This window comes from Coregonus lavaretus, assembly GCF_964263955.1.
Source record: "Coregonus lavaretus genome assembly, chromosome: 14".
Lineage (NCBI taxonomy): Eukaryota > Metazoa > Chordata > Actinopteri > Salmoniformes > Salmonidae > Coregonus > Coregonus lavaretus.
The window spans coordinates 8,610,472-8,628,439 of NC_140001.1; the positions used below are offsets into that span (position 1 = coordinate 8,610,472).

A 17,968-nucleotide genomic window follows, 5' to 3' on the forward strand; every position below is an offset into this window, starting at 1 on the left:
TCTCTCTCTCTCTCTCTCTCTCTCTCTCTCTCTCTCTCTCTCTCTGTGTGCGCAAGCCAGATGTAGAGGCTGATGTAACTGGAACGCAAGGGTGGGCAACTCAGAGCCTGGTGGGCCCCAGTGTGTGCAGGCTTCTCCCCTGATTCAGAGAATAATGATCTGTTGAAGATTGTGATTGGTTGAATCGGGTGTATTACTGCTGGGCTGGAACAACAGCCTACACACACAGCAGCTCTTGTTTATCTCAATAATATCTTGAATATTATGTCAGTTTTAAGCACTAATATAAAGCATCATTACCTTGAAAAATGGCAAGTCCAGTACATCCAATATATATGGCGTGTTTGTGGTTGTCTCAGCAGGCAGTGAGGAGTTAGACAGGAAGCCCAGGCGCTTCAAGCTGCTGTCGTCGTCACGCAGTGCCTCCAGAGAGGGGCCAGAGAGCCCCGGCCCAACCAGCCCCGTTGTGGAGCAAGAGACCTCCATCTTCAAAGAGCACTTTGTCCCCCCGGAGCTCAGCATCTGGGACTACTTCATCGCAAAGGTACCGTAGTAGTGTACACTTCCAGGTTCATAGTTAACTACAACCACGCCCCTCTGAAGACCCAGTCATTCAGCTCATTCTAACATGTATGAGTTTATAGTGTGTTTTTCCCCTCCTCCTCTTCCTCCCACAGCCTTTCCTCCCTCCGTCAGAGAGCAGGGTGGAGTACGACTCGGAGGAGAGCCAGGGCAGTCAGGACGAGGATGATGATGATGAAGAAGACGAGTATGGAGACTTTGACCCCAACTCTCCAAGCCGAGAACATTCCAACCCCAACTCCTACAGGTACAGTCGGTGGCTCCAACTCCTGCAGGTACAGTCGGTGGCCCCAACTCCTGCAGGTACAGTCGGTGGCCTCAACTCCTGCAGGTACAGTCGGTGGCCCCAACTCCTGCAGGTACAGTCGGTGGCCCCAACTCCTGCAGGTACAGTCGGTGGCCCCAACTCCTGCAGGTACAGTCGGTGGCTCTGTCGAACACAAGGCAACACTATCAAAGCAAATGGACGTTACTCTTGTCAGTGATGGTTGGACATGACAATGGTGATTTCTCTGTGTGTCCAGTTGGTGTTTGATGCGCCTGGCCATGGTCCAGCTGGTCCTGGGCAATCTGAAGTCCTTCTACCCCATGGCAGGCCACGACCTACTAGGTACAGTACACTAACATTTAACATTTAAGTCATTTAGCAGACGCTCTTATCCAGAGCCACTTAGAAATTGGTGCATTCAACTTAGGATAGCCAGTGGGACAACCACCCTTTATTTTTATTTTGTGGGGGAGGGGGAGGGTAGAAGGATTACTGTTATACTATTCCAGGTATTCCTTATAGAGGTAGGGTTTCAAGTGTCTCCGCAAGGTGGTCAGTGATAACTAGCCTACACAACCACTGGTCTAATGACTATTTGTGGAGAGGATTTTAGTTGGAAGCATTAGCTTGTAGTGATTGTGAAGTCCAAACTAAGAGAGGGAATCTGTGATATTGAACCTGTTTAGGACCTAAACTATGGATGAAGAATTTGTATGAACCATGGATGAAGACTCCCTTTTAGATAACTGCCTTCCCTTTTTGTGAAGTCTCTCTCCTCTGAATGTACTGTTGTTAATGTCACCTAGTGTTTGTGTACAGTGAAGGAAAAAAGTATTTGATCCCCTGCTGATTTTGTAAGTTTGATTTGAACAGTGAGAGACAGAATAACAACAAAAAAATCCAGAAAAACGCATGTCAAAAATGTTATAAATTGATTTGCATTTTAATGAGGGAAATAAGTATTTGACCCCCTCTCAATCAGAAAGATTTCTGGCTCCCAGGTGTCTTTTTATACAGGTAACGAGCTGAGATTAGGAGCACACTCTTAATGGGAGTGCTCCTAATCTCAGCTTGTTACCTGTATAAAAGACACCTGTCCACAGAAGCAATCAATCAATCAGATTCCAAACTCTCCACCATGGCCAAGACCAAAGCGCTCTCCAAGGATGTCAGGGACAAGATGTGTAGGTGTACAAAGGCTGGAATGGGCTACAAGACCATCGCCAAGCAGCTTGGTGAGAAGGTGACAACAGTTGTTGCGATTATTCGCAAATGGAAGAAACACAAAATAACTGTCAATCTCCCTCGGCCCGGGGCTCCATGCAAGATCTCACCTCGTGGAGTTGCAATGATCATGAGAACGGTGAGGAATCAGCCCAGAACTACACGGGAGGATCTTGTCAATGATCTCAAGGCAGCTGGGACCATAGTCACCAAGAAAACAATTGGTAACACACTACGCCGTGAAGGACTGAAATCCTGCAGCACCCGCAAGGTCCCCCTGCTCAAGAAAGCACATATACAGGCCCGTCTGAAGTTTGCCAATGAACATCTGAATGATTCAGAGGAGAACTGGGTGAAAGTGTTGTGGTCAGATGAGACCAAAATGGAGCTCTTTGGCATCAACTCAACTCGCCGTGTTTGGAGGAAGAGGAATGCTGTCTATGACCCCAAGAACACCATCCCCACCGTCAAACATGGAGGTGGAAACATTATGCTTTGGGGGTGTTTTTCTGCTAAGGGGACAGGACAACTTCACCGCATCAAAGGGATGATGGACGGGGCCATGTACCGTCAAATCTTGGGTGAGAACCTCCTTCCCTCAGCCAGGGCATTGAAAATGGGTCGTGGATGGGTATTCCAGCATGACAATGACCCAAAACACACGGCCAAGGCAACAAAGGAAGTGGCTCAAGAATAAGCACATTAAGGTCCTGGAGTGGCCTAGCCAGTCTCCAGACCTTAATCCCATAGAAAATCTGTGGAGGGAGCTGAAGGTTCGAGTTGCCAAACGTCAGGCTCGAAACCTTAATGACTTGGAGAAGATCTGCAAAGAGGAGTGGGACAAAATCCCTCCTGAGATGTGTGCAAACCTGGTGGCCAACTACAAGGAAACGTCTGACCTCTGTGATTGCAAACAAGTGTTTTGCAACCAAGTACTAAGTCATGTTTTGCAGAGGGGTCAAATACTTATTTCCCTCATTAAAATGCAAATCAATTTATAACATTTTTGACATGCGCTTTTATGGATTTTGTTGTTGTTATTCTGTCTCTCACTGTTCAAATAAACCTACTATTAAAATTATAGACTGATCATGTCTTTGTCAGCGGGCAAATGTACAAAATCAGCAGGTGATCAAATACTTTTTTCCCCTCACTGTATATCTCTTAGATCTACCTGTGGGCTCTCCTCTGTGTCACGCGGTGCTGAAGACCCTCCAGCGCTGGGAGCAGGTGTTGCTGAAGAGGCTGGAGATCTTCGGGGGGCCGCCCTCCAAGTACATCTCCACACACCCTCTGGACGAGACGGCTGCCTCGGGCCCCGCCATCCTCAGACACAAAGCCCTGTTTGAGCCATCCAACACACCTTTCAGGTGAGCTCGAAACGAATGGGAATTCTGTGTATTGATATGTTTGCCATAACATTCTGTAAATCAGTGGTCACCAACTGGTCAATCGCGATCGACTGGTTGATCTTCAAGGCATTCCTAGTCGATCACCAAACATTTCTGTAGAAAAGCCAACGATGCTGGTCCCCTGATCAGCGGTTGCGTGCATCAACCTATGGTTGCGTGCCACATCATCGACTGTCATCGACTGACAGATTGCTATAACATATGATGTGGTTAGCTGATACGTAAAATACATATCCAGACGTAAGATCTGGCAGGGGTCAGCAACGCCTGGGGCAGAGGAATGCGCCCAAGGCCTTGCGCTCCAATTTATTTTTTTCTATTCGTCTTGCGATGTTGGTGCACTTGATTCAGAAGCCCTCCGCACCAGGTAGGCAAAGTGTTCACATTTTTAACCATTTCATTTGTCTGAAGGGACAAACTCAAGTGCGCCTACTGCTCTGGCCAATCGGATAGCTCAAAATACCGTGCCCACAGCTTTCACGACCCCACAGTAAAGTTTGATACTAGCCTACTTGAGATTTCATAACTTTTAAAACCATGACCAGAAAGAGACTGTCAAACAATACAGCAAATATCTGCTGTTTTTATGAGTGACTTCATGTTTACGTTTTTATTTATTTATACACTGTCAACACTGTTTTTATTCAACACTGTTTTTATTCAACACTGTCAACACTGTTTTTATTCAACACTGTCAACACTGTTTTTATTCAACACTGTTTTTATTCAACACTGTTTTTATTCAACACTGTCAACACTGTTTTTATTCTGCACTTTTACAAAACATAACACGTGCTTCTCCCTACTTCCACTCAGGCTACAACCAGCACTGCAGCTGCAATACACGAGTAGCCAAGTGTATCGAATTTTTATAATTAGCAGCTCGTCGTATATTTTAATATCAAGGGATATTTCACTTTCTCTGGTCATAGGAATAACATTAATTTGTGCATGAGGCAGAAATAATGTGTTGCGTCTCAAGTTGGGCCGTCAGATGGAAGACGGTCTCCTCTCTCTGGTCAGTTTCACCAGAGAAAAAGAGAGGACAGGGACCGTGAGAGACGGACCCTCTGCTGCTCTCTCCCTCCACTGAGACTGACCATCAGATGCAGGTACCATCAGTCCAGTAAAATAGCTGTGCCTCGCAACTGATACAACAACTGATCTAATTTCTTATCAAAGATTGAGTTATGAAATGTAATATGGTCTGAGAAGAACAATATTGGCAGGCCAAGCAAGCCAATATGCTGTGTTAATGTATCAGGCCTACTGCACAAACCTCATTCCTACAGAACTGTTTTTATTACGTTAATGTTGCATAGACATTACAAGTCATGTTTAAAATAAATCTGACGTGATCTTGACTCCGAAAAGGTTGGTGACCACTGCTGTAAATGTAGGTTTTTCGGTACACTGATATGATCCACACAACGTCATAAATGCCTTTTGTAAGAGAGCCTGTGTGAGCTGTATAACCGAGGGGAGTGTTGTGTTGTGTGGCTACAGGTCCAGTCACCACTCTGCCCTGCCTGTGAAGAGGCTGTGGCAGTACCTGGTCAAACAGGAGGAGGTGCAGGAAACGTTCATCCGCAATATTTTCACCAAGAAACGAGACCAAAGCGAGGTAGCTACAACTCCGCCCACCCACCGCATGCAGACAGCTGAGCAGTCTGAGCACTGACACATTGCATACTGTCACTGAATAACATCTCCCATTGAATAATACCTTTTTCTATCCCCGTTGACGCATTTCTGCTTTTGTTTTTGCATGTTCCTCGTATTTCTATCCTAATTGCCTTTTTAATATATGGATTTTTGGTGAATAATATTGTTCTTAAACCCTGATAATTAACAGTCTAATTCTAGATTGTGTTTCCTGTTGACTCTGCATGATTCATCACATTGTTTTGTCTGATGTCTTGGGGGCTTCTCAAATAATTAAGTCGGTTGAGGACCACAATGAAAATGACAAATGTTCAGGGATGGAGGAGCCTAGCTGTAACCAGGTACTGCTTTGGTTCATTTTGTTGGTGGGGGTTTATGGGTTGTAATAATAATTTGGATTGACCAGTAAAATCATTCAGTTTTTTCCTGTTTTTAATTGACACCTGTGTTTTACGCTGGGAAAGTGTCATCTATTTCTGCCCTCCACTTCCATGTCCACGTTTTCTGTTTTTAACTGGACTTCAAGATTATATCATGAAATTCAAACATACACTACCGTTCAAAAGTTTGGGGTCACTTAGAAATGTCCTTGTTTTGGAAAGAAAGCAAAAAAAATTTGTCCATTAAAATAACATAAAATTGATCGGAAATACAGTGTAGACGTTGTTAATGTTGTAAATGGCTATTGTAGCTAGAAACGGCTGATTTTTAACGGAATGTCTACATAGGCGTACAGAGGCCCATTATCAGCAACCATCAGTCCTGTGTTCCAATGGCACGTTGTGTTTGCTAATCCAAGTTGATTATTTTAAAAGGCTAATTGATCATTAGAAAACCCTTTTGCAAGTGACCCCAAACTTTTGAACGGTAGTGTACATACAGTGGGGAGAACAAGTATTTGATACACTGCTGATTTTGCAGGTTTTCCTACTTACAAAGCATGTAGAGGTCTGTAATTTTTATCATAGGTACACTGTACACAACTGTGAGACACGGAATCTAAAACAAAAATCCAGAAAATCACATTGTATGATTTGTAAGTAATTAATTTGCATTTTATTGCATGACATAAGTATTTGATCACCTACCAACCAGTAAGAATTCCGGCTCTCACAGACCTGTTAGTTTTTCTTTAAGAAGCCCTCCTGTTCTCCACTCATTACCTGTATTAACTGCACCTGTTTGAACTCGTTACCTGTATAAAAGACACCTGTCCACACACTCAATCAAACAGACTCCAACCTCTCCACAATGGCCAAGACCAGAGAGCTGTGTAAGGACATCAGGGATAAAATTGTAGACCTGCACAAGGCTGGGATGGGCTACAGGACAATAGGCAAGCAGCTTGGTGAGAAGGCAACAACTGTTGGCGCAATTATTAGAAAATGGAAGAAGTTCAAGATGACGGTCAATCACCCTCGGTCTGGGGCTCCATGCAAGAGCTCACCTCGTGGGGCATCAATGATCATGAGGAAGGTGAGGGATCAGCCCAGAACTACACAGCAGGACCTGGTCAATGACCTGAAGAGAGCTGGGACCACAGTCTCAAAGAAAACCATTAGTAACACACTACGCCGTCATGGATTAAAATCCTGCAGCGCACGCAAGGTCCCCCTGCTCAAGCCAGCGCATGTCCAGGCCCGTCTGAAGTTTGCCAATGACCATCTGGATGTTCCAGAGAAGGAATGGGAGAAGGTCATGTGGTCTGATGAGACAGAAATAGAGCTTTTTGGTCTAAACTCCACTCGCCGTGTTTGGAGGAAGAAGAAGGATGAGTACAACCCCAAGAACACCATCCCAACCGTGAAGCATGGAGGTGGAAACATCATTCTTTGGGGATGCTTTTCTGCAAAGGGGACAGGACGACTGCACCGTATTGAGGGGAGGATGGATGGGGCCATGTATCGCGAGATCTTGGCCAACAACCTCCTTCCCTCAGTAAGAGCATTGAAGATGGGTCGTGGCTGGGTCTTCCAGCATGACAACGACCCGAAACACACAGCCAGGGCAACTAAGGAGTGGCTCCGTAAGAAGCATCTCAAGGTCCTGGAGTGGCCTAGCCAGTCCCCAGACCTGAACCCAATAGAAAATCTTTGGAGGGAGCTGAAAGTCCGTATTGCCCAGCGACAGCCCCGAAACCTGAAGGATCTGGAGAAGGTCTGTATGGAGGAGTGGGCCAAAATCCCTGCTGCAGTGTGTGCAAACCTGGTCAAGACCTACAGGAAACGTATGATCTCTGTAATTGCAAACAAAAGTTTCTGTACCAAATATTAAGTTCTGCATTTCTGATGTATCAAATACTTATGTCATGTAATAAAATGCAAATTAATTACTTAAAAATCATACAATGTGATTTTCTGGATTTTTGTTTTAGATTCCGTCTCTCACAGTTGAAGTGTACCTATGATAAATAAATTACAGACCTCTACATGCTTTGTAAGTAGGAAAACCTGAAAAATCGGCAGTGTATCAAATACTTGTTCTCCCCACTGTATATACATACATACAGTACCAGTCAAAAGTTTGGACACACCTACTCATTCAAGGGTTTTTCTTTATTTTTACTATTTTCTACATTGTAGAGTAATAGTGAAGACATCAAAACTATGAAATAACACATATGGAATCATGTAGTAACCAAAAAGGTGTTAAACAAATCAAACTATATTTTATATTTGAGTTTCTTCAAATAGCCACCCTTTGCCTTGATGACAGCTTTGCACACACTTGGCATTCTCTCAACCAGCTTCAGCTGGAATGCTTTTTCAACAGTCTTGAAGGAGTTCCCACATATGCTGAGCACTTGTTGGCTGCTTTTCCTTCACTCTGCTGTCCAACTCATCCCAAACCATCTCAATTGGGTTGAGGTCGGGGGATTGTGGAGGCCAGGTCATCTGACGCAGCACTCCATCACTCTCCTTCTTGGTCAAATAGCCCTTACACAGCCTGGAGGTGTGTAAATGACATATTATTGTCCTGTTGGAAAACAAATGATAGTCCCACTAAGCTGAAAACCAAATGGGTTGGCGTATCGCTGCAGAATCCTGTGGTAGCCATGCTGGTTAAGTGTGCCTTGAATTCTAAATAAATCACTGACCGTGTCACCAGCAAAGCACCCCCACACCATAACACCACCTCCTCCATGCCTTACAGTGGGAACTACACATGCAGAGATCATCCGTTCACCCACACCGCGTCTCACAAAGACACAGCGGTTGGAACCAAAAATCTCAAATTTGGACTCATCAGACCAAAGGACAGATTTCCACCGGTCTAATGTCCATTGCTCGTGTTTCTTGGCCCAAGCAGGTCTCTTCTTCTTATTGGTGTCCTTTAGTAGTGTTTTTTTTGCAGCAATTCGACCATGAAGGCCTGATTCACACAGTCCCCTATGAACAGTTGATGTTGAGATGTGTCTATGACATGAACTCTGTGAAGCATTTATTTGGGCTGCAATTTCTGAGGCTGGTAACTCTAATGAACTTATCCTCTGCAGCAGAGGTAACTCTGGGTCTTCCATTCCTGTGGCGGTCCTCATGAGAGCAAGTGTCATCATAGCGCTTGATGGTTTTTGCAACTGCACTTGAAGAAACTTTCAAAGTTCTTGAAATGTTCCGTATTGTCTTAAAGTAATGATGGAATGTCAATTCTCTTTGCTTATTTGAGCTGTTCTTGCCATAATATGGACTTGGTATTTTACCAAATAGGGCTATCTTCTGTATAACCCCCCCTACCTTGTCACAACACAACTGATTGGCTCAAACGCATTAAGAAGGAAAGAAATTCCACAAATTAACTTTTAACAAGGCACACCTGTTAATTGAAATGCATTCCAGGTGACTACCTCATGAAGCTGGTTGAGAGAATGCCAAGAGTGTGCAAAGCTGTCATCAAGGCAAAGGGTGGCTATTTGAAGAATATCAAATATCAAATATATTTTGATTTGTTTAACCCTTTTTTGGTTACTACATGATTCCATATGTGTTATTTCATAGTTTTGATGTCTTCACTATTATTCTACAATGTAAAAATAAAGAAAAACCCATGAATGAGTAGGTGTATCCAAACATTTGACTGGTAGTGTACATACATACATTCTGAAAGTATTAAGACCCCTTTTTCCACATTTTGTTACGTTACACCCTTATTCAACAACAACAAAAATCCTCATCAATCTACACACAATACTCCATAATGACAAAGTGAAAACAGGTTTTTAGAAATGTTTGCTAATGTATTAAAAATTAAAATAAATACCTTATTTACATAAGTATTAACACCCTTTGCTATGAGACTCGAAAATGAGCCCAGGTTTATCCTGTTTTCATTGATTTATCCTTGACATGTTTCTACAACTTAATTGGAGTCTACCTGTGGTAAAATCAATTGATTTGACATTATTTGGAAAGGCACACACCTGTCTATGTAAGGTCCCACAGTTGACAGTACATGTCCGAGCAAAAACCAAGCCATGAGGTCGAAGAAATTGTCCGTTGAGCTCCGAGACAAGATTGTGTCAAGGCACAAATCTGAGGAAGGGTACCAAAACATTTCTGCAGCATTGAAGGTCCCCAAAAACGCAATGGCCTACTCCATTCTTAAATGGAAGAAGTTTGGAACCACCAAGACTCTTCCTAGAGCTGGCCTCCCGGCCAATCTGAGCAATCGGGCGAGAAGGGCCTTGGTCAAGGAGGTGGCCAAGAACCCGATGGTCACTCTGACAGAGTTCCTCTGTGGAGATGGGAGAACCTTCCAGAAGGACAACAGTCTCTGCAGCACTCCACCAATCAGGCCTTTATGGTAGAGTGGCTTGACGGATGCCACTCCTCAGTAAAAGGCACGGCTGCCCGCTTGGAGTTTTCCAAAAGGCACCTAAAGGACTCAGACCATGAGAAACAAGATTCTCTGGTCTGATGAAACCAAGATTGAACTCTTTGGCCTGAATGCCAAGCGTCGCGTCTGGAGGAAACCTGGCACCATCCCTACGATGAAGCATGGTGGTGGCAGCATCATGCTGTGGGGATGTTTTTCAGCGGCAGGGACTGGGAGATTAGCCAGGATCAAGGGAAAAATGAACTTAGCAAAGTACAGAGATCCTTGATGAAAACCTGTTCCAGAGCGATCAGCACCTCAGACTGGGGTGAAGGTTCACCTTCCAACAGGACAACGACCCTAAGCACACAGCCAAGACAACGCAGGAGTGGCTTCGGGACACGTCTCTGAATGTCCTTGAGTGGCCCAGCCAGAGCCCGGACTTGAACCCGATCGAACATCTCTGGAGAGATCTGAAAATAGCTGTGCAGCGACGCTCCCCATCCAACCTGACAGAGTTTGAGAGGATCTGCAGAGAAGAATGGGAGAAACTCTCCAAATACAAGTGTGCCAAGCTTGAGACGACATACCCAAGAAGACTCGAGTCTGTAATCGCTGCCAAAGGTGCATCAACGAAGTACTGAGGAAAGGGTCTGAAGACTATAAATGTGTGTATTTTTTTGTATACATTTGTAAAAAAAAATTAAAAACCTGTTTTTGCTTTGTCATTCATTAAGGGGTATTGTGTGTATATTGATGAGAAGAGAAAACAATTTAATCAATTTTAGAATAAGGATGTAACGTAACAAAATATGGAAAAAGTCAAGGGGTATGAATACTTTCCGAATGCACTGTATATTAATTTACTTCTCCCTAATGCCTTTTATGAAGGTTTTACATTGCATTTTTGTGCATTTTGCACTTGAAGTCAATTTTTTAAAAACGGAACAAATAGTGATATTGAAGTCACACTTTCCCAGCGCATTATTCACTTGGCAAATTTCCCAAGTTGTTTGAAATAATTGAACCAATTAGTTAAGCAATTTGGCTCATTTTCAAAAAGCTGCATTGGTTTTATTGAAATCTTGTTAGCATGAGCTCACAAGAATTGGATCACAAATGCATGTGCAATGCTTTCATCAGGCAATCTGAGATTTTAATGAATTTTGTAATGGACAGCTTCATAAAGAATCAAACAATGTTTATACTGTCATGATATAGAGCTATATGAAAGACATTGCCATGCCTTTATCTGAATGTGATACAGTATACTAGATCTAAGACAACATTCACTATAGATACAGTCTTGAAGGTATATGGTGTTATTTTACTTAATAGAACCATAAGAAATAATATATTTTCAGAATTACTGGACAGTAAAATAATAAATAAAACCCATTCTGTGATAAAAGCATTTTCCTAGTCTATACAGTGATTAGGTTGCCATAGTTCCTATCTAACTAATTCCACAGAGTGTGCAGAGGAGAATGAGACTGTCATGAAGTCCAATAGGTTCTGATTAGCAGGCCCAGAGTGTCACGTTGAATGTTCGTCGGGTTAAGATTAAGTACTATGTGAAAATGGCAAGTCACCATATTTAGATTTCATAGTCAAGCCGAACACTGACAGGAAATGTGGTATTTTCAATTTAAATAATTGTAATGTAGAATGTAATTCAACCTAATGTTCTGTGAAAGCCTCCGTTCGGCGTCTCGTGTCAATACACCCCTTTTAGATTATACAATAAGACGGCCATCTCAGTGGCGTTGCTGAGCATTGTCAAGAGGTTGAAAATGGCACTAATCCTGATAACTGTGTGCTCTTGATGCTCTCGTCTCCCACCCTGTAGCCCTGAGGCAAAGCTCTATTACAGATACACATCCTTCTACTGCAGACAGGCATGCGTCATCCATTCATCGCCCATCACTGTTCCTTTTGGTCACACTTAAATGATTCAGACGGGCAGAGACTGTGTAATGATTCATGCGTTGCTCTACAGAGCGAGGCAGATCTGGGCTACCCCGGAGGCAAGGCCCGAATCATCCACAAGGACTCGGACATCATTACCGCCTTCGCCATCAACAAGGTACTTCACATCTTCCACACAGGAGAGGTCTGTTCCACACATGTTCTACACAGGAGAGGTCTAGCCTACACAGGAGAGGTCTGCGTCGTTAGGTTAGACTAACAAGGTGTCACTTTGGCTCTATGGGCTGTCTGAAGTGGAAGGACTGATTTTGGATTTCTCTCCTCTATTCTCTCTTGCTCGTGTCTTTTCTCTACTCTCTCTCTCTCTGTCCCAGGCTAATCGTAACTGCTTAGTCATGGCCTCCACTCATGACATTCAGGAGCTGGACGTGTCCTCCATCTTGGCCACTCAGATTCTGACGTGGATCGACGACGATACCGAGGCCGAGGCCAAAGGGTGAGCCCGGGTCAATCTCAATAACCCAAACAAGAAAATAAAGTGTCTTTCTACTTTGAAAGACATTCAAGAGTTGCGTAGGAACTGCGAGTGTCCCTCTGTGTCCCTACCTGTGATTTTGCAGCTGAATACCTCCCATTGACCATATCAGATTGATTACAATCTATGGTAATAAGTAAAAGCCTCAAGCCTCAGCTCTTGGATGCAGTCAGCACTGTGTTAATACTGTTCTCTGTCTGGGAGTGTCCTATCAAACTCTGCTCGCGCTCTCTCTTTCTCTCTCTCTCTCTTTCTCTCTCTCTCTCATTAGTGATGACTTCCTGGTGATCCAGGCCCGGGACGACTTCAACACCCTCCACGGCACCACCCCCTACACCCACAGCAGCCCAGGGACACCGATCAACATGCCCTGGCTCGGGGGCCTGCAGACGGGCAGAGGCGCTGCCGTGGTGAGGCCGATGGAGCTTTTACTGTGGTTCCTTTTTTTTTTTTTTGTCACTGATATTGAGCACAATGCAGTACATTCTACTAGTATGTCTTGTAGAGTTCCAGTCTAAGTATAATGTCCTTTTATTTCCTGGTGCAGCTCATCAAAAGGAACATCAACAACGTGAGAAGGATGACCTCACACCCAACCTTGCCTTACTGTAAGTAGATGTGACTTCTTTCCTGCTTGTATACAATGACTAAAACCTCCACACGTGCTAGCTATATATGTGTACCATGTCTATTCTGTTTAGTCCTTGACGTTCTCATCCTTCCCTTGTGCTAATATTCCAAGAATATACCGAGTCCTTTTATTGTCAATACTACATTGGGATTAGAGAATCCTTTGATTACCCAGCCCCTCCCTCCCTCCCTCCCTCAGACTTAACAGGAGCGCAGGACGGAAGTGTCCGGATGTTTGAGTGGGGCCACTCTCAGCAGATCATCTGCTTCCGAAGTCCAGGCAATTCCAGAGTCACACGGATACGATTCAACCACCAAGGAAACAAGGTGACTACACTTTCCCTCCCCAATTGCACCCTATTCCCAATTTCCCTTTATTGTACACTACTTTTGACCAGGGCCCATAGGAATCTGGTCCAAAGTAGTGCACTATACAGGGAATAGGGTGCCATTTGGAACGCATGCTTAGTTTACATTTAATTATTCACTGAGCAACGTTTTCCCCGCCCAACTCAGTCCCTCAACAACATGGCCACTGCTGAGGAATGATTTAGTTGCTGGACATACTTTTACTCCCTATTTGAATGATCTTCCTAATATGATCATCTCTTGGCTGTGTTGTCCAGTTTGGTATGGTTGACGCTGATGGAGCTCTACGTCTGTGGCAGACCAATACGACTGGGAACACCCCTAAACCCTACCTGGTAGGAACTAAGCACCCGTCTGTCTCTGTCTGTCTGTCTGTCTGTCTCCGTTTACATGTAACTGCCAAAATAAAGGAAACACGTGAGTAAATGAGTGATACAACATATATTGAAAGCAGGTGCTTCAACACAGGTGTGGTTCCTTAGTTAATTAAGCAATTAACATCCCATCATGCTTAGGGTCATGTATAAAAATGCTGGGCAGGCCATTGTTTTGGCTACCATGGCTATGCTCCCATAGGATGACAATGACTCCAGCCACAGGGCACGAATGGTCACTGAATGGTTTCATGAGCATGAACATAAACGATATGCCATGGCCGTCTCAGCCACCAGATCTCAACCCAATTGAACTCTTATGGGAGACTGTGGAGCAGCGCCTGAGACAGCGTTTTCCACCATCAACAACAAAACCCCAAATGATGGAATTTCTCGTGGAAGAATGGTGTCGCATCCCTCTAATAGAGTTCCAGACACTTGTAGAATCTATTCCAAGGTGTATTGCAGCTGTTCTGCCATATCATGGTGGCCCAACGCCCTATTAAGACACTGTATGTTGGTGTTTCCTTTATTTTGGAAGTTACCTGTACCTCCTACTGTCTGGCAGTGTTGTTGTTGTTGATTCGTGATGTCCTTCTCTCCACAGACATTGCAGTGCCATAATAAGACGGCTCACGACTTTGTGTTCGTGGGCTCATCCTCCCTCATAGCCACAGCAGGGCTGTCAACAGACAACAGGTACGCTACATAGCCATGCTTCAGAGCCACGCTACAGAGCCACGCTTCAGAGCCACGCTACAGAGCCACGCTACAGAGCCACGCTTCAGAGCCACGCTTCAGAGCCACGCTTCAGAGCCACGCTTCAGAGCCACGCTTCAGAGCCACGCTTCAGAGCCACGCTTCTGAGCCTTGCTACAGAGCACATGTGAACAAACCTCTCAATCTCTCCACTGGAGGGACCAAATGGGCTGATTCGCTGTAAGTAATGCTTTGTTTTGTCTCCATAGGAATGTGTGTCTTTGGGATACATTGGTGAATCCAATGAACAGCCTAGTGCACGGTGAGTCCTCCAACACTGGCTCGTTCTAATGAAGCCAGTACATCATCAACAATACTACAGACAGTAGCCAAGTTAGCTACATTGAAGTTGTGTTCCTAAAAGAGACTATTTTGCCCCGCTCTCCTCTCTCTGCAGCCTTTAGTTGTCATGAGTCGGGGGCCACAGTGCTTTCGCTGGCCCCCAGGAAGCAGCTGCTGATCACAGGTGGCAGGAAGGGCTGGATCAGCGTGCTGGAGCTCCCCCACAGGCACCAGCGCCAGAGCTTCCAGGCCCACGACTCCCCCGTCAAGGCCCTGGTCGTGGACCCCACCGAGGGCAGCTTCATCAGCGGCTCCGCTGAGGGCAACATCAAGGTGCCCTCCCTCCCTCACTAGCCACATAGTCACCTCACGTACTCACCTCACTGCACCTGTTGCTTGTTTTTTCTTTCCTTTTTTTGAATGGCATCAGGTGACTGGGTTAGGATGGGTAAAAAACAAGGGATGGGGGTGGGTTTATGGGTGGAATTCAAGGGGCTGATCAAGCGGAGTAGGGTGGTTGGAGAAGCCTATTGCAAAATTAGACCAAGGTTATTATTTTCTCAGGATTACAGAAGATATTTGGTCCCCCCCCCCCCCCCCCCCCGTATAGCATGTTAAAGATTTAAATCCATAAATCGTATGCAAGTCTAACAAAAAGGTTTCCTGTGTCTGTACTATAGCTCCACCCCTGACTGTGCCGTGTTGTTGCAGGTGTGGAGCCTGTCCACGCAGTGCTTACTGCATCATTTCCCCAACGAGCACGCTCGCCAGTCCTTGTTCCGGAATCTGGGCACGGGCGTGATGCAGATCGAGGTGGGCCCGGCCAACCACATCTTCTCGTGCGGCGCCGACGGTACCATGAAAATGAGGATCCTCCCCGACCGCTTCAGCGTCAACAATGGCAACCTGAAGAACGACGTCAAGTTCATAATTTAGCTAACTCGGCACAGCCTCAGCTTGTGGTTGACGTGACCAAGACTGCCTTTGTTTGCACAAGTTACTGCAAGATGAGTGTGGAGGGACTGTCTGTGCACAAGGAGAGGACGACGCTCCAAAACGGACGCAAGTTTCATCCTCTCACCAGTGATCACTTTTCTAAGGCAATCATCATATTGGAATCTTACACGTCAAGATGAGTTGTGTAGAGATGATTATCTGGATGCAGTGTATGATTTGGGATGTCAGGTGTTCCTACAGTGCTCTGCATCCATTTTAAGACTGTAAAATACTGACATCCCTGCTTGCTTGAGGCGTTAAGGCCAGTTGATATAAAGCACATTATCGAATCATAAGGAATTCGCTTTGTTTGCCCGTAAATAAGGTAAAATGATATGCAGTGCATAGTTTAGTTTAGATGTCAGAGAGTAAGCCAAGCCTAAAGTAATTAGAATATTCTGTTTAGTATTGTTGTGGTCTAGATTCAAACAGTGGTGATGTGTCCTTGTAAATCTTCAACCAACACTGGTACTGCACCCATTTCCCCTAGGTGGTGTTGAGTGGTATTTAGTTTCGGTTGGACCTTTGTGTGCAATTGACCAATAAAGTGTTCTTAATCTTGTTGAGTTGCACACGTAGCTTTAGTCAGGACCCACTTATCAGGGGACACCAATATAATCGGCCTGTTCGTCCCTTGATCATTTTAGACAGAATGCTTTAACTATCAAGAAGCTTATATAGTAACACCATGTAAGCACCATTTTCTTTAGCCAATCGGAGAAAGAGAACACTAATTTGAATGGACGTCTTATTGAGTATGAAATTGTTTTATTCCAACACAGCACTTTCTTCCTCCCAATCCCCAAAACGACCACAGATGCATCGATAAGTCACTTAAATTGTGGATTTACTTTTGCTAAGATGAAATTGACTTTACAAACTGGTTTAACTAGCTTGTCAGTTAGGCTGAATGAAGGCAAGCAGCTCAATTCTGATATGTTTTCCACTAATTGGTCTTTTGACCAATCATATTAGATATTTTCACCGAATTTTTTTTTTTTTTTAGAGCTTATATGATTGGTCAAAATACCAATTAGTGAAATAAAGATCCGAATTTGGCTGCCTTAATGTGGTACTACTTGTGTGGTTTGACGAATAACAAGAACCTTTTTTTTTGTGCTTTTTTTATTTTTACAAAATGCATTGCCTTCAGGAAATGACCTTATAGATTGAATCTAGGCCCATGTATATTGTGATATCTATTATTACCAATAAGCGGGTGAAGTTGACATATACTGTCACATAGCCACTTTGATATAAGGAGCAATGCATAGCTAACCATCATGTTTCGCTGCTGTAGACAAATATATATTTACTTTAAATTTGGGGTATAAGCTAGAGAAAAGCTTTCTTGATAAAATAGTTTAATTGCATTCTGTAAATGGAACAAACTACACCTCACAACTTAATTACTGTGATAAAATGTTTTAGCAAGTCCTGCTTTATGAAGACAATTCTGTGAAATACCAGTAATATTTATGAATTGTGTTCATATACAATACTGCATGATCGGGTTATGTTTAATTTCCTCCAGGGGCATACAGATTCTTCTTGTTATGATATAAACCAAGTACAATGTGATTTATTATGGTTAGAGCGTTGGGCCAGTAACCGAAAGGTCGCTGGTTCTAATCCCAGAGGTGACAAATCTGTGTGCCCTTGAACAAGGCACTTAACCCTAATTTGCTCCAAGGGTGCAGTACAACTATGGCTGACCCTGTAAAACACATTTCACTGCACCTATTACACAGGAATACATCATGGTATACTCATTGCAAAGTAATTGAATTAAATATTAACTGTTTTATCAAAGATGAGTAGGGGATATTTGTAAATTTCATGATAGCAATATGCTATAAAAACATCTAGGTTTATGGCTATCGCAGACAAGGGATGAATGAGTATTTAATTAGAACCATCATATACAATAGGGGTTCCATGCATTTCTTCCTTTACACTGTGAATATGCTCAGAAATCGAATTTTATGAATGTTGATTATGTCAGATTTACAAGTAAAGTGTAATATAATAAATCAACTTAATGTAACACTTTCGTCTGTTTGGAACCTAGAATAAAAATGGGGGGGGGGGGGGGGATGTTTTATCCCCATTAAAACCACAAAGTGCATAA

General features: G+C 43.9%; 1 protein-coding gene across 1 annotated transcript in view; it reads left to right on the top strand.

The window, feature by feature from the left end:
* The window catches only part of dmxl1 (Dmx like 1), a 55,476-nt gene extending 37,592 nt beyond the window's left edge, over positions 1–17,884 (top strand). Inside the window, 16 exon segments of the mRNA XM_084177231.1 lie at positions 363–544; positions 678–829; positions 1,107–1,192; positions 3,243–3,444; positions 4,993–5,110; positions 5,430–5,492; positions 11,963–12,049; positions 12,267–12,388; positions 12,699–12,837; positions 12,975–13,035; positions 13,257–13,384; positions 13,684–13,761; positions 14,408–14,499; positions 14,769–14,821; positions 14,957–15,174; positions 15,553–17,884. Of these exon segments, the coding sequence (XP_084033357.1) occupies positions 363–544; positions 678–829; positions 1,107–1,192; positions 3,243–3,444; positions 4,993–5,110; positions 5,430–5,492; positions 11,963–12,049; positions 12,267–12,388; positions 12,699–12,837; positions 12,975–13,035; positions 13,257–13,384; positions 13,684–13,761; positions 14,408–14,499; positions 14,769–14,821; positions 14,957–15,174; positions 15,553–15,777 (2,006 nt within the window). The 3' untranslated portion in view covers positions 15,778–17,884.
* Positions 17,885–17,968: the final 84 nt, after the last annotated feature.